We start from the raw sequence: 21739 nt of genomic DNA, 5'->3' as shown, positions 1-21739 counted from the left end.
GTGTGGTGTGTGGCGTGTGGTGTGTGGTATGTATGGGTGTGGTATGTGGTGTGTGGTGATGGTGGTGTGTGCAGTGTATGTGTGTGGTATGTATGGGTGTGGTACGTGGTGTGTGGTGATGGTGGTGTGTGCAGTGTATGTGTGTGGTATGTATGGGTGTGGTACGTGGTGTGTGGTGATGGTGGTGTGTGCAGTGTATGTGTGTGGTATGTATGGGTGTGGTACGTGGTGTGTGGTGATGGTGGAGTGTGCAGTGTATGTGTGTGGTATGTATGGGTGTGGTACGTGGTGTGTGGTGATGGTGGTGTGTGCAGTGTATGTGTGTGGTATGTATGGGTGTGGTACGTGGTGTGTGGTGATGGTGGTGTGTGCAGTGTATGTGTGTGGTATGTATGGGTGTGGTACGTGGTGTGTGGTGATGGTGGTGTGTGCAGTGTATGTGTGTGGTATGTATGGGTGTGGTACGTGGTGTGTGGTGACGGTGGTGTGTGGCATGTGGTGTGTGGTATGTGGTGTGTGTAGTGACAGTAGTGTGTGCAGTGTATGTGTGTGGCGTGTGGTGTGTGGTATGTGGTGTGTGTAGTGACGGTAGTATGTGCTGTGTGGGGTGTGGGGTGTGGGGTGTGGTATGTGGTGTGTGTAGTGACGGTAGTATGTGCAGTGTATGTTTGTGGTATGTGTAGTGTATGAGTGTGGTGTAGGGCGTGGTGTATGGTGTGTGGTGTGGGGTGTGTGTGGGGTGCCAGGACTCACACTGTCTCTGTGTCACAGCCCAGGCTCCCTGAGCCGCACGGCAGGATGCCCCTGGAGCGTGTTAAGATGATTTCCGTAAAGAGCAGCTGGTTGATGTGCATTTGCCCTTCTTATCACCACCCCCCCAAGCAATATACCCCCAACATTTAAATCAAAATGCCCCCTCTCTTTGCTAGCACCCTTTTCAAACACGACTCCAACAGCAAAACCAAGTCATAGCCGCACCTCAGTGTCAGCACTCAAGTGTGCGTGTGAACTCCTGCTGCTCTGTCTCTGCATCCTCCCATGTCATCCTCACAGCCGCCCTGGGTGGGCCCCTCGGGTCCCTTGCACAGGGAGGAACAGTGAGGCTCAGCACCCCCGCCCATCCCTGTGGCCCCTCTCTGGCTCCCTGCTCCGGTGGCTCTCCTCCCTGCTAGGACCCTTCTGTGTCCTTCCTAAACTGGAGGTGCCATTGTCTTTGGGTCACGGCCTCCCCTGGGCATGCCCTGCGGGCACGCCCTGCTTCTGTGTCTTTAGGATGCGACACTCAGTGCCTCCCTGGGCTCCCCGGAGGCTCCGCACCCTCCGCTGCCCTCACCACCTCGCTGCTTCCCCGCAGGACACAGGGCTCTGCAGAGCCTGCCTGTCACACTCGGGAAGGAAGGAGAAAACACTTTCCGCCTCCTGTTTGCCAACTGATGAGCCTTCTGGAAATCCAATAACAGAGCGTGGCTAATTAAGTCATCATTATTTACACGTGCAGCCTGATCGAGGCCAGTTAGTCATGTAATTAGGTACCTAATGGTGCTGAAAATGCAATTATATGATTGTTTAAGTGAATTCCCTCCTCCAGAGAAGTGGTCAGGATTAACCCACATGGTCCCGCTGGAGAGCAGGGACCACAGAAGGCATGTCAGAGTGACCCTGGCTACACGGAGGTCGAGTGGTGTGCACTTGAATCACATGTATGAGCACACGTGCACACACATGCATAGGCTTGTATGCATGCACACATGCAACACACACATGATGTCAGCTTTACCTCTGTGTCCTCGGGACTCTAAGTAGACCTGCTATATATGGGGCTTGATGAGTGAGAGCCATTGATATCCGTGGGAGCTCGGTGTACATCTGCGGCGTGACCAGATGGATGACTTGAAAGTCATGGAGCGGTGATTTATTTAACTTGAGAGATGCAGGTGTCTAGAAAAGAATAATGATAAAAGAGTTAATTGGGACATGCCAGAGGCTTTTATTCCGCATCACTAGTTCACTCCCCTAGCATTGTGTCAGGTGTTGAGGCGTAAAACTCAGTCCTTGTCCTCTAGTAGCTCAGAAATTAGTGTGCAAAACGTTTTAATGGTGATTTGAACAAGTTGCTCAGCAACCTGTAGCCGCAGGCTGAATCTAGCCTTTGGCCTGTTTTGGTACAGTCAACTAGCTAAGAATGTTTTTTACATTTTTAAAGGGTTGTATAAAATAAACAGTTAAACGAAGAAGAATATACTAGTACAGCAGAGACCATATGTGGCCTGTAAGGCCTAAATTATTTGTGAAAAATCTTGCTGCTCCTGAAAGAATATTGGAAGAACCTTTGCACAAGTCAGGGAAGGCTTCTTGGAGGAGGTGATGGCTGATCAGGAGTTTGCAAAGGCCCAGAGTCCCTGTGGCAGGGCCTCCTCCATCTGCCCCTGCTTCCCAGGAGCGTCCTTCCGGCTGCCCCAACATGAGAAACAACACCAGACCAGCTTAGAGGAGGCCTGAAATGACAACTATGAGAGTGCTGAGGCTCTGGAACTTGGACTAGATCTTTAGCAGAAGGACCAACAGCCCTGCGGCCAGAAGTGGCTGCCCTACCCCTAAACACTGAGGCAGTGGGAAGGGACAGACAACTCACGTGTCAGGCGCCTGGAGGCCTCGATGTCAAGTGACTTTAGCCCTGGAATCAGCAGGTGGCTTGTTCTGTGAACTGAATGGGGTGGGAGAGAAGAGCACATGGACAGCTCCCAGGCCTCTGACTCACAGACTCCCGGACACCTGCCTATCGCACCTTCCAGTCACCCCCTGCCCAGGCCTCCCCCAAACAGCGCAACTCAGCCCCAGCCAACCCCGTCTCCCGGCTCCCTAAAACCTCCGCCCATTGGGACCCAATATCATGTCCCCAGCCCTGGAACACCCTCTGCTGGCAGGGGGAGCCTGGCTTCCTGAAGACATGCTGACTTCCTCTCCCAATTCCAGTGCCACTGGGCACAGAATAGACAGTGGCCACTTCCCAGGCTCTATTCCTCCCTCCTCCTAAAGGAGGCTTCCTTCAAACACTCATGTGTCCCCCTCCTCCTTCCATCATAATCTGCTCTGTCTCGAATCTACCTCCGTCACCATGCTGGGCTGTCAATACACAGGGGACTTCTCTCAGTTCCCCCCTCCTCATCGGCCACCAGCGCCTGCAGTCACACACTGGAATGGGGCATCACCTGTGCCTTCCAGCCTCCATCTCACCCGTCCTCCTCTCTGAGCACTTCCGGCATTTCTAGCCCACACCCCTGTGGATTCCACATCTCCACTCCTGCAGTTCCGCACCCTGGGTGCCTCAAGTCCAGTGACCTGGCCACTTCCACGGACCCGACCCTGCATGTCCTCACTTCCTCCCTCGCATCCCACAGTCCCTCGCCATGGTTCCTCATATGTCCTCAACTCTCAGCAATGCCTGGGAAATATATTCAAAACCCACCACTGTCTGGCCGGCTTGGCTCAGTGGTTGAGCGCTGGCCTGGAGGTCACGGTTCCATTCTCCATCAGGGCATGTGCCTGAGTTGCGGGCCAATCCCCAGTGTGGGGTGTGCAGGAGGCAGCCGATCAATGATTCTCTCTTATCATTGATATCTCTCTCTCTCTCTCTCTCTCTCTCTCTCTCTCTCTCTCTCTCTCTCTTCCTCCCCCACAGCCCCCCCTTTCCCCGTTTGAAAAAAAAAGCACCACTTCTCATCTCTTCCACTCTCTCCCTGGCTTTACCTGGACACCCCAGCCGATCCCCTTCGTCTGCACAGTGGCCAGAATGACTGTCACTATGTCAGCCAGCTCCTGCCCCTCCTCTGCTCAGAATCCTCCCGTGGCTGCCGTCTACCCAGAGCAGGGCTGAGCTGGAGCGGTGCACCAGGGCCCCGGGATGGCTCTGCCACCTCCCCTGTGCCTGCCACACTCACTGGCCCTGGCTGCCCCATAAAAACCCTGGCCCCCTCCAGGGCCTTTGCACTCGTGGCTCCCTTTTTCTGGAGCACTCTGCCCCAGACACCACGTTCTTCCCTCCATGGCCGCCTCCGGGTCTTGTCACACGCCACTTCTTCATGACTGCAGCACCCCCAGCCCCTGTGCTCTGTCTCAGCTCTGTCTACATGCCTCGCGGCTCACTGGTTGCTTCTTTTATAGTCTGTATCCCTTCCCTAGATTTCTCTTCTGCTATCTCCCCAGGGTGTGTGTGTGTGTGTGTGTGTGTGTGTGTGAGAGAGAGAGAGAGAGAGAGAGAGAGAGAGAGAGAGAGAGAGAGGTTGAACTCACTTAACCATTTCTCCTCTCCTCATGGCCCAGGCTTGGATAAGTAAACACATCTCTCTCTCCTGTGTACCGTCACTCAAACAGCTGACCGTGGCTGGAAACACACCCACTCACACTCGCGCGCACACTCACTGCGGGGCCCACCTCAGTGCCGTGGTCACACACCCAACACACCATCCAGCAAATCGCCATTTTCTCTGCTCAATGCTTCCCCACGCCCCTCTCTCCGAGCACCTGCATTCCGAGAAGGCATCCTCTCAGCTGATTTCACTGCAGAAGGAGCATTTGAAACAGTAGCAGGAGCAGGACTCCTCTGTGTTTGCTGTAACAGGGAGCAGAGCGAGGAGAGGGGCCAGGAGTTGGAGGGAGGCCAGGCGAGGGGGGAGGCCTTCCTTTCTTAAACTTGGGAGAACAGCTGTCAGGTCACCTGCCTGGGGGGTGGGGGTTGACGATGATGCAGGAGAGAGGGGCAGCCTCAGTGGCGAGGTTCATGCGCTAGAGAGAGGAAGGGGGAGCTGCGTGCACAGAGGTCCCAGCACAGGGCAGTGGGACAGTGAGAAGCTGTGCGGCCCCCAGTGCTGTGGCTGCTCAGGTCGGCCCTGACACGGCCTGTTTGGGTGTCTTCCTGAATCGCTGCCTCTTTCCCTGGTCCTTCCTCCGCTCCAGGCCCCGTGTGACAGCCCAGCTCGCAGCCTCCCTGCGCCTCTTCTCCACGCACAGTCGCCAGGGCCTTGTCCCGCCCGTGGCTGTGAGGTCCCTCAAGATGCTCAAGATGCTGGAGGCCCAGGCAGGCCTCCGCGCCGCGCCCCCCCCCCCCGCCCCCCCAAGGTGACATGTCCTGCACCAGCAGTGCCCCACCCGTGTCCCCAGCGGACCTCCTCCCCTCCCAGTGAACTGCAGCCCCATCCTTCCTGCTCAGGACAAACCTTGACGCTTCTCTGCGCACTTCACGTCTAATCCCCCGGCAACTCGTACTGGCCCCGCTTTCCAGATCACCCACACCTCAGCGCTCCTCACCGGCACCCCGCAGTCCCCGTCCGGCGCTGGCCTGGCCACGCCACAGTCTCTCCCATCCGCATCCCGACTGTCCTCTGCGCAGCAGCCGGAGGATGCGCCTCAGGCCCAGCTCGCGCTGCTGCAGCCGGACCCCTGGCCTCCAGCCCGCAGAGCATGAAGCGCTGACCCCCTCAATACGTCCTCCAGCCGCTGTGCCCTCAAGCCCCTCCTAGCACTTTGCCCCTCGCTGCTGTCGGCCACAGGGTCCTGGTTCGCCTAGAACCCAAGCCTGCCTACCCCCCACCCCCCACCTCCCAGCTGGCTGACGCCTTCCCAGAAGGCTCCTCTTCCCGAGGTCTGGGGCCCATTCTCTCCCTTAGCTCAGCCTGCATTCATCCTTTCGGCTGCGGTGACAAAATACTGTGGTCTGGGCGGCTTAAAGGACAGACATTTATTTCTCACAATTTTGGAGGCTGGGAAATCCCAAATCAGAGGCCAGCAGCGTCGGTGTCTGGGGAGGGCCTCCGGCCGGTGCACGGGGAGGAGGAAGGGGGATCTTCTCACAGGTCCTCGCTGGTGGAAGGGCTGGGGGGCTCCAGAGGCGCTTCTAGGCCAGTCCGTTCATGAGCACTCCACCCTCCTGGCCTAACCGCCTGCCGAGGGCCACCCAACTCCATCGCACTGTCCACTGTTATATCTACAGGCTCTAAAACACGGACACAGGAGGTCTCTGGTGAACTTTTGTTGAAGGGATGATTCCAGAATGAGCTTTGGAATCAGACAGACCCGATTCCAATCCCACCCACAACCTCTGTGTGACCGACCTATCTGGGCCTTAGCTTCCTCGACTGTAAAGTGACAGGCAGTTACAACATCCACTTCAGTGATTCTTCTGAGAAATTGGAATAATGCATGTAGTTATAAAGTGAGCCCCCAAATGCTAGCAGTTCCATCATTATCCACACGAGGAAAGGGGGGTTCAGTGGGAAGAGAGAGCCTCGGGCAATAAGGGTCAGTGGAGGCCAGAGAGCGGCCCAGACCTCAGGGTATTGTGAGCGGGAGAGCAGGGAAGGCCACCCCAACGGCCCAGCGGCTGGAGGGCCTGCTTCTATGGCAGGTAGAATGGGGCAGGTGACTTCTCTCTGGGTAAGCTTCAGCGCGGCCAGATGCCCAGGGTCACCCCAGGGAGAGGCATAACAACATTGACCTCTGTGCTAGGTGGAGAGATTGGCTCCTCCCACCCTGTGTGGGGAGAGCACTACAGCCCATCTCTGGGCCCAGTGCACTGTCTGGGCCTCCGCATCTCCCCGCGAGGCATAGCTGCTCCTTGCAGAAGTGTCTTCCCATCGCACCGGCCTTGCCTGTGCTGGGGCACAGTAGTCATGGACCCGCGGTGCTCAGTCTTACCAGGCATGCCAGGGCTGTGCCTTAGAGAAGCACCTGCCTCAGCCGGGCAGGTGTGGCCATGGCTGCAGGACATGGAAGGCCATGTGAGTTCATGGATGGATGTGTGTGCACATGTGTGCATGTGTGTGTGTGAACCAGATGGGGAATGAGCCCTAACCGGTTTGGCTCAATGGATAGAGCGTCGGCCTGCGGACTTAAGGGTCCCAGGTTCGATTCTGGTCAAGGGCGTGTACCTTGGTTGCAGGCACACCCAGTAGGGAGTGTGCAGGAGGCAGCTGATCGATGTTTCTCTCTCATCAATGTTTCTCTCTATCCCTCTCCCTTCCTCTCTGTAAGAAATCAATAAAAATATATTTTAAAAAAGATGGGGAATGAGCGGGTCTCCTCTGATCCAGAAAGTCACTGAGAGACTCAAAGCTGAGGAAAATGAGCAATAAGCACCCTCACATTTAAAACAGACACCAGGCACGTCCTCCGTGGCGTCCACAGTGGCCGGGGAGGCCACCTACCCGCGGGCGTCCCTGAGGTCGACTGGGGAGAAGACAGCGCTGCATTGCTCCTGCCTCCAGCGCTCTGGGCCTCGCTCCACCTCAGGCCAATGAGAGGGCCCGGGAGAGCCCGGGGCAGGCAGGGCTGGTGCGTGGAGCCGGGCTCCCCTCACAGAGCGCACTTGCTCCTGTCACCGCCGAGGAGAGCCCCGCTGGGCGGGAATCCCTGGGAGAAGGTGGCGAAGGTTCTCAGGACATGCGAGGAGACTGGTCATAGCCGCTGCTGCACACCCTACACAGTCCCTGCTGTGCAGGCCCAGGCCCAGAGGGGGGCTGGCATGAGCCACTTCAAAGCAGCCCCCCCCGACAGCCCATCCAGGCTGGGCAGGGTCCAGCGGCTAGAGGACACCTGGTCGGGGATGGTGCAGGTGGGTGGGCATTCCTTCCCTGAGGCTGCCCCTGGGCCTCAGAAAGAATTTGCACATGGGGGCATTCCCACCAAATGAGCAACCTGTCACCAGTTAAGTAGAAAGGAGGTTCCTCTCCCCTGGCTTCCCCTTCCCACTGCCGCTCAGGGGCCTGAGCTCGGAGCTGGTGAGGAGGCAAGAATGAGAGGAGAGCTGGCCGCCCCCTCCCCCTGCTGAACAGGCTGGGTACAAGGGGTGCTTTGGTTCTTTGGTTTTATTTCATTGTGATACGAACACTTAAGGTGAGATCCACCCTCCCAGTACCTGTTTCACTACACAGTCCACCATGTTTGACCATGGGCAGCGCTGTGCAGCAATCTGTAGAGCTTCCCCGGGCTTCCCGAACTCTGTGCCCCTCCACCAGCACCCTGTCCTCACACCTACGGCCCCTGACCTCCACCACCCTCTCTGCTTCCGTGGGTTTGACTACTTTAGGCTTCCCTCTGAGTGCAACCCTGCAGCATTGCCCTCTGTGACTCGCGTGTGTCACTTAGGAGCTAGAAAATGGACTGAGACCAAAGCTTTTATTTCGACTACACTTCCCTCTTTCTGGAAGGCACTGGAAGGTGACTGGAGGACAGACACACAGCGAGTGTTCTGACAGCGAGGAGGGGTGGAGAGCAGCTGTGCCCCCATTGCAGGGCCTCTTCCTCGGCTGCTGCTCTACCAGAGCCCTCCTCTCTGCACCTGCTCATCTGGGCACCACCCCTCTGCAGACATGACTGCAGGAGACTAGGATGGAAATGAAATTGTGGACCTATAATTGCTTTGCATAATCGTGCCCTTAACTTGGTAAGGGGATGTGTAAAATTAACTTGCTAACAAAGTTTTGCTATTGTCTATTTGTATCTTATTTCCCCAAAAAAACAACATGAAAAATAGTGGTGGCAGCCCCAGGCCAGTGCATGGAGCTCTGGTAGACAGATAATCTAACTAAGACAAGGGCCTGATGGAGGGCTGGGTCCTGGGGACACAGAGCCACCCAGCATGGTTGGAAAGAGCTAGAATTGGAGGCTGGTTTGATAATCCCTGGGAAGCTGTGGGCATGGTGTAGGGCTGTGGTCAGGAAGGCTGTAGAGCAATGGAAGGACCAGGCAAGGATGGCCAGCCTGAGTGTTCAAGGTCATTTCCAACCAAAGCTGCTATGATCCCAGCCACTGATAAACACAGGCTCACTACAATATTAGCAAGAGATGGTTTAAACTCCTCCAGCCCTTCTTTCCCAGGCATTTTGAAAGATGAGATGTTCTGTGACCTTAAGATACAAACCCAACTACCCTGAAGTTGCACTGATTGGCTTCCGGGGAGTAGAAGGACTTTCCAGCCTGACCCCTCTGACACCCACTCAGCTGAATGCGCTCTCTGCAAGGCAAACCGGACATCACTGCTCCAGGAGGCCAAACCCAGCCACTTCTCTATAAACATGGACATGGACACAGACTGCAAAGTGTAGGGCAAATCACTGGTAGGGAAGGAAGAAACTTTTCTCTGCACTCAAGGCCCCTTTGGACCTTCTAAAAATTAAGTCTAGCTGAGACAAATTAACAAAATAAAACAACCAAACTTAACTATGTATGCACACATATGGGAACCCCACCTACATGGGGGTTCAGAGACAGAAAGGGAAAGTTAGGTGCATATGGCAGTCTGAGCTAAGGGTGAGGTAAGGGACGTTGGGGCTTCAGAGAGGAGGCAGTCGTTGCAATTATTTAGCAGATATTCAGTGATGAGGACTTTGCCCTGATAACCTCTTATTATGGCAAGGCCCCTAATTTAAGATCTCCTAGGTGTTAAGAGGGGCAGAAGTTTCTCATGAGCCTGCAGGGTCTGGGTTGCCTTTGGCTCAGTAATAATCTGCATATCAAAAAGGCACATCTTGGAATACCTGGATCTGAACCCCTACCTGGATGAGATGAAGAGATTGAAGATGGTCACAGGGATTTAAAAAAGGGGGGGGGGGAGCCCAAGAGGAGAAAAATTGAGTCCGTGTATTTCCATTACAAGGTTCTTTCCCCTGAGAATGTAATCAGAACAACTGAGGCCTCCCCCCTCCCCCCAGAGAATTCTAGCCAGAGCGTGTCAACGGTCTGGGAAGTGTCTGTAGAAGATGCTCAATCCCGGGTCCTGAGAAGCCAGTGGAGAAAGAGGCAGTGGTGACCTCAAGGAGCTACAGAGAAGCCAACCTGTGGCCAACAGCCCTGGGATTTCTAATATGCACCTGGGAGCTGTCCCTGCTCCACCTGAGAAATGAGAATCCGGGTGAGGACTGCTGGAGTGAGGCCACCGCTCGGCCTCCTCACCCGCAGGTGAGCGCTCGGGCAGTGAGTGCTCCTGCGCTGTCCCCATGTGCGCTCTGTGGTTGGAACTGGAAACGTCTACTTGAGGCATCTCTTTACCAGGTCAGGCCTCGGGTGTGGGAACACAAGACTCAGGTCACTGAGAGGAGGCAGCCACAGTCCCACTGCCCAGTGGTGGCCCAGCATGGGTGGAAAGAGCTAGACTTGGGGGCTGGTTTGTGGAGGGTCACAAGACACCCAATGGGGCACGGGGTTGGGCCAACAGGTGCAGCAGGGAGGGACCTGCATGGACTTCTAGTCTGAGGTCAGTTCTGAGAGCCAGTTCCGAAGACCCACTCCCACTCCTTGTCCTTTAAAGTGACACGCGTTTATTGCAGATGGTTTGAAATGTACATACAGCTGTACCCTAGAAGAAAACAATGCCACCATAACCCCATCCACCATGCAGAAGCAACCACCTCAACATCTTAATGTGCTCCTTTCATTCCCTTTTCTAAGGCTTTTTAAGATAATTGACATAATTTGTATTTGCAAGCTCCTGTTTCCTTCCCTCGGGTTATACTGTAAGTACTTTCTCCTGTCACGGACTCCCATGCTATCTCTTCAGTAACTGCTTAATGTTCTACCGTATCGGTGTGCTGTGATTTCCATAACCAGTTCCCTAATGAGGGCCGTTTAGATCCTTCTCTTCCTTTTATTTTCTACTTCAAACCATCTTGCAACATACTTTCCTGAGCATGAACTTGTCTTCCCTTTCAGGTTATTTCTAGGATCAATTACTAGAAACAGAGCTTTTGGTTCTCAGGGTGACGCATTTGGCAAACAGTGTAAGGAGCAGGAAAGGTCCCCATTTTTGAGAATCCCACTTTGACAGAGGCCATGTCAACAGTAATAAGTAATATTCAGATAGTCGGCCTTCACGGGCACCGTGCCAGGCGCCCACACATACCCCCGGGGAGCCTACCCAGTAGGCATGCCACAAAGCTCAGGTTTGCAGGCCGAGGCATTCCGCGGGGCAATCCAGGGTGCTGCGGAGCTCGGTCGCTCTGCCCCTCGCTCCTTCTCCTGGGCACTCCATCCCTGGCCGCCAACAGCGCCCACATCCCTGACCCTGGCAGGGTGCCCTCACCGTCCCCTCATGTGCATGAGGTTGGTGGGGGTGGGGGGGAGAATAGGTGTGTCTATGGCCTTCTGTACTCCAGCCCCTTCTGGGGAGCCGGGAGCTGGGAACCAAGCAGACACTGTTTGGGATACACAGCCCCACTCTGGATCCTCAAAATGTCTCCAAACATCCATTTCCTGTGCCGCCTGGGGCCCCAGATGCCTTCCTGTGCAGAAGCACCTTCCTGCTGCGCCTCAGAGCCCAGGTGCACTTACATAAAGCAGCAGTGTGTCCTCCCGCCCCGTGTCACTGAGCTCAGTGCAGGCAGGGCATCCGGAGCCCCTCGGAACCCACTTCACGTTCCAAAGAGCCAGGCTCAGGGACCCAAATCCAGGTCTTCCTGCCCAGTGCCACTTGCGCCAATAACGGAAGATTGAGTTCGATAAAGGGGAGCGGAAACTTCACTCTTTAATCAAGGAGTGGAGAAGGGTGAGCTCATGCTCTCGTGGCACCTTCTCCACCGGGAAGAGGCTCTGTATTTATAGACGGTGGCCGGAGAGATTAAATTCCTTTAGCATTCTTCCGTTGCACTGGCTCTTCTGCATATCATTCTTTTTGCACGTGATGCCCATTGCCATCCTGGTTTTTGCACTCAGCATCTTGGTCTTTGTGGTGGGGAATTCTGTAAGTGAGCATAGCTCGTGACGTAGTTTAAGTCTTGGAAATATTAGGGTCTTTTAATCCTCACCCAAGGATATGGTTTTATATTGCTTTTTAGAGAGAGAGGAAGGGAGAGAGACTGAGAGAAGCACTGATGTGAGAGAGAAACATCGATCGGCTGCCTCCCATACATGCCCAGACTGGGGATCAAACCTGCAGACTTTTGGTGTACGGGACAACGTTCTAGCCAAGTGAGCCACCCGGCCAGGGCAGAAAACGTTAGGGCCTTTTAGAGCAGCGGTCACCAACCGGTGGTCCGAGAACCACTGGTGTCCGTGAGGTTTGAAAGGTTGGCGACCGCTGTTTTAGATGATAGGGCAGTGACAACTGCAGTCCCTGATTCGTCACAGGTCAGAGGGTGTGTGCACCTGTCAAACCCTGGCACAGGCCCTCGTCCCGTTGCCCAGCTCACCCTGGGGCGAGGCAGGGGAGTCTGCAGAGGTGACAAATGCTCTCCAACTACGTCAGCTGGCTCCTGGGGGAAGCATGCTGAGCTCAGAGTTGTGGTGGGGCAGCTGTGACTGTCACTTCTTAGTGGCACTGCTGAGGGTACCAGGACCCCAGTTCTTGCAAAGGACACTGGGTAACAGCAGTTGAACCAAGCCGGAAGGTCCATGGCCTCTCCCAGTCCCCAGCTCAGTGCTCTCTGAGGGGCTCCTGCACCAGCAGCATCCTCGGGAATGTGTCCGCCTGCTGACCGGAATCTGGGCGGCGGGGGCAGTGTCCAGGGACCTGCAGTGGCACGTCCCAGGCCAGTCTGCTGCCACCCAGGTGGAGCACAGCGCCTTCATGGCAAGCCCGCAGGCACCCTGCGAGGCTGGAGGTTCCTTTCTGTTTGCACAGGAGGAGAGGGGGCCCAGAGAGGAGGTGACTTGCCGAGAAGTTCCCCTGACACCAGAGGCGCAATCCGCCTCGGGCTGGGGACGGTGGAGCTCGTGCCACCTGAGGAGACTGCTCAGCGGCATTTAATTCGTGCTCCTTCGGCCTTGCGTCCTGTGCTCAGTGAAGGCTAATCCGTTCACCTGCCCTTCCTTCGCCTCAGTTCAGCACGTGCTTCCAGTGCCGCATGGCCCCGTTGTTTTATACTCTCGACGAGAATGGAGACGAAGTGTTCCTTCCACTTGCTTAGACCCTGGGCTCCACTGAGGCGGGCTGGTCCTTGAGTTTAAATAAGGGTCTTAAAAAAAAAAAAGGTTCAGGACAAAAGCAGGGAATGCAGGTGCAGAAAGCCTGGACCCCGACACTCGGGCTGTGACGCACACGTCCTCACCTTTCTCTCCAGTTCCCCTCCCCCGGCCCTCACCCCCAGCTGCAAACAGGGAAGAGGCTCCCTCGCTGGCACTGCCCACAGCCCGCGCCTCAGTGCCGAGTGTCTGCCCTCCCGCACTGCCCATGCGGGAATGCTCTCTGCCTAGAGCAGAGGCACGGCTCCCGGCCACCTGGCCTTGCGGGCCTCAGCGTTTTGACGTGGGGTGGGTGGTGGCCTGCCAGGCTTTGGTACCTGCCAGACATCGGTCCCTGCTCACACGGTAGCTGCAGGCATGGAGCGGCAGGGAAGCCGGGCACGGCCGGGGGCGAGCAGGGTGGTGGGGCACCGCACGGTGTCAGAGCAGCATCACGTTACACAGCACTCTGGCAGTCCGGGAACAGGAAGGTTGGTTACAGGGATGATGAGGGCCAGCATTTGACCTTGAGACTGGAAGGCACACTGTGCCCGAGGCGGTCAGATCCTCCTGGCCCTGTGAACTCAGCAAACCAGGTAAGTGGACACACGCTTCTGCAGATGGCAGGGGTGGCCGTGCGGGAGGACGCAGATAGCCTAAGCTCCCCAGCGCACAGCCAGCCCGGCCTGGAGCCCAGCCCCTGCAGAGATGACCAGGCACATGGCAGTGAGCCCAGAAGCCCTGCCGACCACTCCACCATGGACTCCTCCTCCGCGTCCTTCGCTTAACATGGTTCCCAGTTCTCCTGTTGGCATTGCTGACCCAGCTCTCAGCAGGCCAGCCTGGGACCTCCTCCTCCGAGAAGCCTTCCTTTCCTGAGAACATTGGAGAGCTCCCTCTGAGCTTACCCACGGATGTCTGGGTCTCTGTCCGCGTCACAGTAAGCTCCCGAAGGCAGGCCGTGGCCTGACCGTGGGCGCACATTGCTGGGCGGAGAAGGCGCTGGAGAAAGCTTCCGAACAGAGCGTGCACAATGAGGAGCCTCCCACTGTCGCAGAGCCCGGGCCTCCTGGAGCGAGGCTGATGGCTGAGACCCCCACAACACCTAGGTAGCTCTGTCCGCTCCTTTGGGCACCTTATCACGCAGAGAGGAGCGTGCCGGTAGCTCAGCCATTCACGGAGATACACACAGGGTGTCTCCTCCACGAGTCAGAGCTGCCTGAGGACGGGTCGTCCTCTCCGTGTCCCTGAGCCTGGGGCGGGCACATGTGCACCGCTCGCCTCCGCTGGTTGTGCCCACCGTTTGCTGCCCTCTGGCTTGCTGGAGAGGTGGCCGGATGGACAATAGCTATTTGCTTCTTTCTTTGGGACCATTATAGCCTGAGGCCTATTTTCCCAGCTGTAGCTTGAATGCTACATCTTTTCAGGGCATGATAACAACAAACCATGCAAGGAAAGAAAATGCATTTGACCTTTTTTTCTACCAAGAAGAAAAGGCAGTTAATAAACTTCAAATGTCAAGTGATTTCTACTTCACTTTCATAAGAACTTCAAGGCCAGAATCCAGAGCAGGAACAAGAAACTTAATGAGCGCTCAGGGGGACTTTCCCTCCCCTCTCCCCCATAGCTGTGCTCCCGAACACACAGACCCCATGGCATGGCCGCTGCAGGCAGCCTCTCTTCTCAGAGCCTCGAGACAGGTGGCTGCCGCTGCACAGCTCTGCTGGACACACGTCATGGCGGGCTCTCTCCAAGGATTCCACCACAACCCTGTGTTTCCCTTCATGTTTTAAGGCTAATAATCGTCTTCTCCCCGAACACCAGACCTCCTTGCCTGAGGCCCTCCTCACTCCCAACCCCCAGGAACTTGCTGCCCGGAGCCTGGAGCCCTGACTCAGGCTGGCCCAGTGGCTGGGAAACGGGGAATGGGCTCTTTCTCCACAGCCCCTGAGGCCCAAGGAAAGGCCATCTGAGGGGGGGAGGGGTGTGAGGATAGAAACACAAGGGAAGGGTCAGTCTGTGTTCTTGAGGCCAGGCCTGACCACTGCTCTCTGTCAGCATCTGAGAAACAGCGACCCCCTTAACCCCCAGGATCCAGCTGCAAAAGTGCATCCTGTCCACTGCGCCCAGGCCGCCCCCTGGAGTGGGGATGTCACCCGCATGGCGGGCAGCACCGTGTGCCTGCCACCGCCCAAGGACTGCTTGCCTCTGACCAGAGGACGGGCTGCCGCCGCCCTGTGGACGGGAGCACCAGCAGGGATGAGGCTACAGCCAAACTGCAGGCGGCACAGGGAGAGCGTTCCCAGCCCCGGCTGCGCTGCGGTGCTACTGTGCTGGGGAACCGGGGCTGGACCGCGGGCTCTGCCCCTTTTTGGCGGTGAGATTTCCGCAAGTTGCTTGAGCTCTTTGGGCAAGCGTTTCACTATCTGTAGATTAAAGAAAGGACTACCCTTCCTCTGCTGGCTTGCTGTAGGATTAAATGAGGAGCTTCAATGGCAGCCTCGCCCAGGGCCTTCACCCAGGAAATGCACAGAGAACCAACACAGTGCTCCTCCTCCTCCTCCTCCTCCTCCTCCTTTTCTTCCTCTTCCTCCTCCTCCTGCTCCTCTTCCTCCTCTTCCTCCAGGACCTGTCCCATCACTGCCATGGTTTAGGTGTGCTCTTCCCACACCTGGGATTTCCCGAGGCCTCCATGACCGCCCTGCCTCCGCTTTCCCCTGCGCCCTGTGGGAGGTGTGTGTGTAGGAGCAGGTCAGCCCTTCCCTTTCCCTCTCATCCACCAGCTCGTGGGAAGCTTCGGTGGTCCCTGCACTTGGCCGTGTGGCCCAGCCCTGGCCTTGTGGCGAGGCTGCGTTGGGCGTCCACCTCTGGGGTTCGGAAGCCAGAGTGTGGCACAACTCAGCCACTTGGCTGCGTCACCCACATCAGCTTTCCTCTGCTTTGTTCTCCACCTGCCTGCTCGTTGCTTGATCTCTTAGTTGAGTTTTCTTTTATGAAACACTGTGGGGCGAAGGATTTGATGTATTTCCTCTTACAGTGTGAATGTCCGAACATGATGGTGAGCATGACCCTGGAAACACCCTTCACATTGTGGTTCGGGTCCCTGTGTGTGTACAAGTAAGATCAAAGCTCTACCTAACAGTCCCCCGACCGCAGGGGAGGCCTCACGCCTCCTCAGCTATTTTCTCTCTGTGTGTCCCTGAGGTCAGAGGCTCGCTGCCCATTCCTTGGGACCTGCCCTGCTCCCTGCAGCCATGTGGGGACCCAGGGCCACCAGGCACCAGGTGCTGTCTCCCTGTCAGCGGGCAGTGCTGGGGCCTGACAGCGTCCATGCCCTGTGTGGCCTCACAGGCCTGTCAACTGGCTGCGTAGGTGACCAGCTTTGCAATGCAAACAGGAGTGTTCATAAGACTCAGAATCGCAGTGCCCACAGTGATAAGCCCCTGTTCTGAGCTGTGTGCATGTGGCTACCACTGTCTGCGTTACAGAGAAAGCATTGCTCATTTCCTGTCCCTAGGACAAGCAGGTACCACGACCCCTGTTTCACATGCACGGGAGCTAAAGGCGGTCGATAGTAAGCACTTTGCCGACTGCCCCACTGTTACATTGGCTGAGCCAGGATTTGAACCCGAGCTGCCATCATGGCGATGTGGCGCAATCTGACTCTCAGTTCTTGGAAAGGGCTAAGCTTTCAAGTGGCAGAAAACAGCTGCCGTCCGGTGAGCACCCGCGCAACACTGGGCGTGGGGTTGTGGCGAGGCTCCTGTGGTGTTGGGATTGGTGGAGCTCCTCTCTTGGGGGCGGGGAGAGATGTAGGGCTCAATGGGTCTCTGCAGAAGGTCAAGGTAAGGCCTCTCATGCCTGTCCAATCTCAGGGCTGGACGGTGTCTCAGTCTGATCCCAGATCCAGAGTTAGCCATAGATTACACCCTGCTCCACTGTAAACGCAACTCATACGGCTGCCCCTGGAGCCCACCCGAGTTCCTGAGCTCAGTACCACTCTAATCCCCAGCACACACTTACCTTCCACCCAGCAGGGGGTGGGTTTTCACTCCATGCTTTCAAGGGGTGTTCAGCTGAGCAAGGGTGCTTACCCCCCGATCTCAGAGGTGAGAGATCCAAACCCAGGCTCTGGAGCCTTCGTGTCACAGATCACGGACAGTGAGTGACATTTGGGGGGAAAGCTGAGAAGCAGGTAAAGGTGAGCACTGGTGTGAGCACTGAGCTCTCTGCCTGGCCCAGGGGTGGGCAAACTTTTTGACCCGAGGGCCACAATGGTTCTTAAACTGGACCGGAGGGCGGGAACAAAAGCATGGATGGAGTGTTTGTGTGAACTAATATAAATTCAAAGTAAACATCATTACATAAAAGGGTACAGTCTTTTTTTTTTTTAGTTTTATTCATTTCAAACGGGCCGGATCCGGCCCGCGGGCCGTAGTTTGCCCACGGCTGGGCCCTGGCCTGTTTATACTCTTGTCTGTGCAGCAAACTCCTATTCATCCTTCCAGGGCCAATCTGCTGACACTCCCTGGGAAGCCTTCTCTTCCACCAGCATGTCTCAGCCCTGTGCACATAGAAACACTCGAAGGCCTGTTCCCACAGAGGGCGGCCCAGCCCAGCACTTCTGATAGCGTAGAGTGGGGGTGGAGCCTGAAAGTTTGCATGTCTGCGGCTCCCAGGAAATGCTATTGTTCCAGTGACCGCACTTTAGGAACCCCTGTCTCGTACCATCCCCACCTTCCCAAACAGCAAGCTCCCTCCCCTGTGCCAGTTCCCGTCTCTGGCAGTTCTGGTCGTGCTGAAGGGTCCCTAGCCGGGGCTCAGTAACATGGCACAGCGGGAGCAAAGTCAGCTCTGCACAGCCGCAGGGGTGCGGGCACAGAGAGCGGCTCTGCCACCAGGCCTCTTGGTGGGCACGACCTTGCAGGAGCCCATGTTGGAGGCTCTCTTGGTGATCCCTCGGGTCCCAGGTCCCTCCAGCCCACAGCCTGGCTGGCCTGCTGGAGGGCTGGTGTTCCGGTTCATCGGTTTGAGTACTCAGTCCTTAAACAGAGCCAAGGAAAGTCCCCCACATGATTCAAGCCAAATGCCGCTGCTGCTCACCCAGCTCACCCAGGAGCACATTGACGAAACTGCATTAAAACTAAGAAATGAAGAGAGAGGACCCAAAAAACAAAATAAGAAATGAAAGAGATTATAAGGGATTATAATTACAAATGATTATAAGAAAATACTATGAACAATTATATGTCAACAAATCGGAAAACATGGGAAAAAAGGATGCGTTTTTAGAATATACAAGCTTCCAAGACTGAATGAGGAAGGAACAAAACGGAACAGAACCATAGCTGCTAATGAAATTGAGTCAGTAATCAAAGACCCCCCAGCAAACAAATGACCTCCTTGCACTAGAACTCAAATGATGCTCTGAGCGGAAATGACTGCCGTGAAGGAGCCTTCTCTGTTAGATATGTGTCATTGCTGTACTGGGATTTCCACGTGAACATGGATATTTCCACGCTCTGACGGATCCTTCCTCTCGCTCACGGCCCAGAAGAGGGAGGAGACACATGCAGGTTCCTCGCCCTCTGGCCAGACGCTGAGCTTCAGAGAAGCACACTTAGCAGCTAGGAGAGCGCCGCGGGGGCCCTTCCCTTGGGGGGTGCGCAGACCTGTAGAGGGGTCTCAGGGAGGGATCTCCTGATGGGAGCCCTCGGGGAAGGGCTTCAAGAGAGAGAAAGGGAGTGCACCCCAGAGGTGAGAGCCCGCAGTCCCAGCTGCCACTGGACGGGCTGTGCGAGCATGGGTAGGTCACTTTCTGAGCTTCGGTGTCCTTCCTGCGAAATGGGCTCATAACACCACATGCGCTAGGACTGCTGTGAAGAGCACGTCACATTACAGACAGAAAGCACTAAAGGGCACCAGCTCAGGTGAGCTGTCCGTGTGCGGACACGCCACAGGTGGTCTGGTTTGACCATCATTGTGAGAACAGCTGAGGTGGTGCCAGCACCAAGTGCAGCAGTGGGCAACCTCCGCGCCCTGCAGATGTGTGTGGAGCATCAGCAGGTGCAGGCACCCTTGCGGTCAGAGATGCTACCCTCACACTCCACACAGCCCCAGAGGTGCCCGCCCTGGGTCTGGCTCGGACGGTTCCTGCTGTGCTCTCCGGCACCGTCAGGGCTGAGCGGAGCCTGGCATGGCTCTGTGCGCCCCTGGCCAGAGGCCCGCGCAGCGTCATGTCTCTGGTCCGCTCGGCCATTCACAGAGCTGCTGCGTTGTGGGCAGAGGGTGCGGGCTGGGCTGAGACGCCGCTGGTGGCGGGGACCTTCCTCTCTCAACTTGGGCTCCTCTGTTCTGTTCACAGAGCCCGGCCCCGGGATGGCGTGGACCACCATGGACATAGCCATCATGGCAGGTGAGCTGGCCCAGGCCCGCCCAGTGGTCAGGAGGGTCGGAGGCGGCGTCTGCAGGAGAACCAGCTGAGGGTTCGGGCGGGCATGCTCTCCCTCTCCCAGGGGCTCTGCGTGGACACTGGAAGAGACTGGCCCATCTGCACTGGCCCATCAGAAAGTGTCCGGTGGTGAGGGAGAGATGAGGGCAGGAGGGCCCCATGGCAGGGTGCGCACAGGGCCCTGGAGTCACGGAGATCAGGGGTTGGACACAGCTACTCTGAGGGGGTGGGGGGTGCTGGATGGACAGGGCTCCCTGAACTCTTCTCTGTGTCCTCATCGCCCCCCAGTCCATGTCCTGGCCCCACACCCCATGCCTCCATCCTTAAAACATGTGACCCACTGGGCATGGTTGTGGCCCCTAACCGCTTCAGGAAGGACTGGGTTTGGGTGGTGCAGCCTGCTGTTTCCCCCTGAGACTCACACATCTCCCAGCTCCTGAACAGCTCGGGGACTTTGCATCCAAGTAGGAAGACATGAAGGCCGCCCTCAAACTGCTCTCAGTTCTACGTAACCTGCCCACTGACCCTGACCCTCCTCCTCCTTGGACAGTGCTGTTAGCGTTATGCACAGCAGTGCTGTCCCGCGGGCAGCAGGACCGTTAGGACACTGTTCCTCAGGGGACTTGGGGACAGTTTGCCCCTCCCCACATTCTCTAACATCCCCCGAGGGGCACGAATGAACCTGCCTCTAAGGCCAAGCAGAGGCTTGCTCTGTGGCCTCAAAACAAATGCCTGACTCATACACCCCCGGGCCCCATTAGCCCTGCTCACCTGTCACCCTGCGGCCCCTGTGACCTGGCTCTGCTGACCAGCCCTCAAACCTCATCTCTCCCCTCCTGACTCCAAATGAGTCCACACCCCGCGCTCGCACACCTGTCCCCCAAGATTCCGCCCCTTTAGGCTTTTGCTTGGCCAACCCCTGCTCCCTGCAGGCTCTTCCCAGATCCCAACTCCCAGGGGCTCAGGGGAAGTGGGCAGGGCCTGGAGCAATGAAACTACACTTCCCCAAGTGTCCCAGAGGCCCCAGCTCGCACAGTCCATCCCCTTGGCCTTACCCCCCCCACCCCCCCACCCCTCCCACCCCCATGGTGCACAGCAGGCAGCCAGCTCCACGGTGTCAGTACCTTCCTGCTTCCAGCACTTTAAGTCCCAGGCCCCAGGAATCCTGGTTTTAAAAAACCAGCAAGTTCTGATCCCCTGAACCGCTCCATTTCAGGCAAACCCACATAGTTGCTTTACACTAATTACAAACTATGCCCACAGGTCTGCAAAGTGCCCCGAGGGGACGGGTGGGGAGAGGCGAGAGAGAGCAACTCAGATGGGCACCGAGGAGGGGTGAGGGCACAGGGGCAGGGAGGAGAGTGGCGGGAATGGGCCAGGCTCTGTCCCGCCAGGACCCCTGTGGCAGGACCTCGTGCTCTGCCCTCAGACAGCTGTGGTGCCCTCCCCTCTGCAGGAGTGATCACCGCCGTGGCCTTCTTCCTGGTCGGCCTGCTCCTGCTCATACTGCACTACATGTACCGGCACAAGGGCACGTACCGCACGCATGAGGACAAGGGCACAGAGTTTGCCGAGAGCGCAGACGCGGCCCTGCAGGGCGACCCGTCGCTCCAGGATGCTGGGGACAGCAGCAGAAAGGAGTACTTTATCTGAGGGCACAGACCTCACCTCCCCCAGCGCCTCCTCCTACTCCAGGACTTCACGCCGCCACCGAGCAGACCTCCGGAGCACCCCCTCGGCCCAAGCCACACGCGTGGCCTGGAACCCCGGGCTGGGGTGCGGGAGGAGAGGAGGAGCCCAGATGCGGAGGCCCCTCCCAGGGACGGTGACCCCCAGGTGCCAGCCTTTGTCTGCAGGGGAAATTCGGGGTCCTCTGGGCAGTGCAGTTGTCATCGGGGCATGTGTGAGTCCCTGCTGGGTGTGAGTGGGGTGGGGGCTGGGGAAGCAAGAAATGAGTCAGGCTATGCTGACTGGGACGATGGCATCAAATGTCAGCCCTTGACATTTGGGGGAGCAGCAGGTGACGGAGCTGAAGTGCCTTTGTCTTCCATTGATCCACCTCTCAGTGATAGGAAATAAATCTGAAACGTAACTGAGCATCCAGAGTCAAACAGCATTAGCGTCACTGTCTGGGGAAGAGTAGATGCCACCCAGGGCGGGCTTTTCACCGTGTGCTGCGACCGTGTCCGTCAGAGCCTGCGTGCCGGTGCGGGTGCATGGGGCTGGGCCACCCACTTCCAGCGGCACTGCCAGCCCCAGCACTGACAGGCCCGGGGTCCTGGGCCCACAGAGTGGGAGGGACCAGTGACCAGCATTCCTTTTCCCAAGGGGCGCCAGCTTCAGAAACAAAGCCAAGAGTGG

The 21739-nt window shown here is 56.9% G+C and overlaps 1 protein-coding gene across 1 annotated transcript in view; it reads left to right on the top strand.

Annotated features, from left to right (window-relative positions):
* The window catches only part of GYPC (glycophorin C (Gerbich blood group)), a 41806-nt gene extending 20317 nt beyond the window's left edge, over positions 1-21489 (top strand). Inside the window, exons 2-3 of the mRNA XM_036320001.1 lie at positions 19292-19342; positions 20835-21489. Of these exons, the coding sequence (XP_036175894.1) occupies positions 19292-19342; positions 20835-21031 (248 nt within the window). The 3' untranslated portion in view covers positions 21032-21489. The remainder of the gene's footprint in view (positions 1-19291; positions 19343-20834) is intronic.
* The last annotated feature ends 250 nt before the right edge of the window (positions 21490-21739 follow it).

Source organism: Myotis myotis, unplaced genomic scaffold (assembly GCF_014108235.1).
Source record: "Myotis myotis isolate mMyoMyo1 unplaced genomic scaffold, mMyoMyo1.p scaffold_m19_p_8, whole genome shotgun sequence".
NCBI classification, from domain to species: Eukaryota; Metazoa; Chordata; class Mammalia; order Chiroptera; family Vespertilionidae; genus Myotis; species Myotis myotis.
The sequence above is the reverse complement of the archived record's forward strand: the minus strand, read 5'-3'. Positions and strand labels throughout refer to the sequence as shown.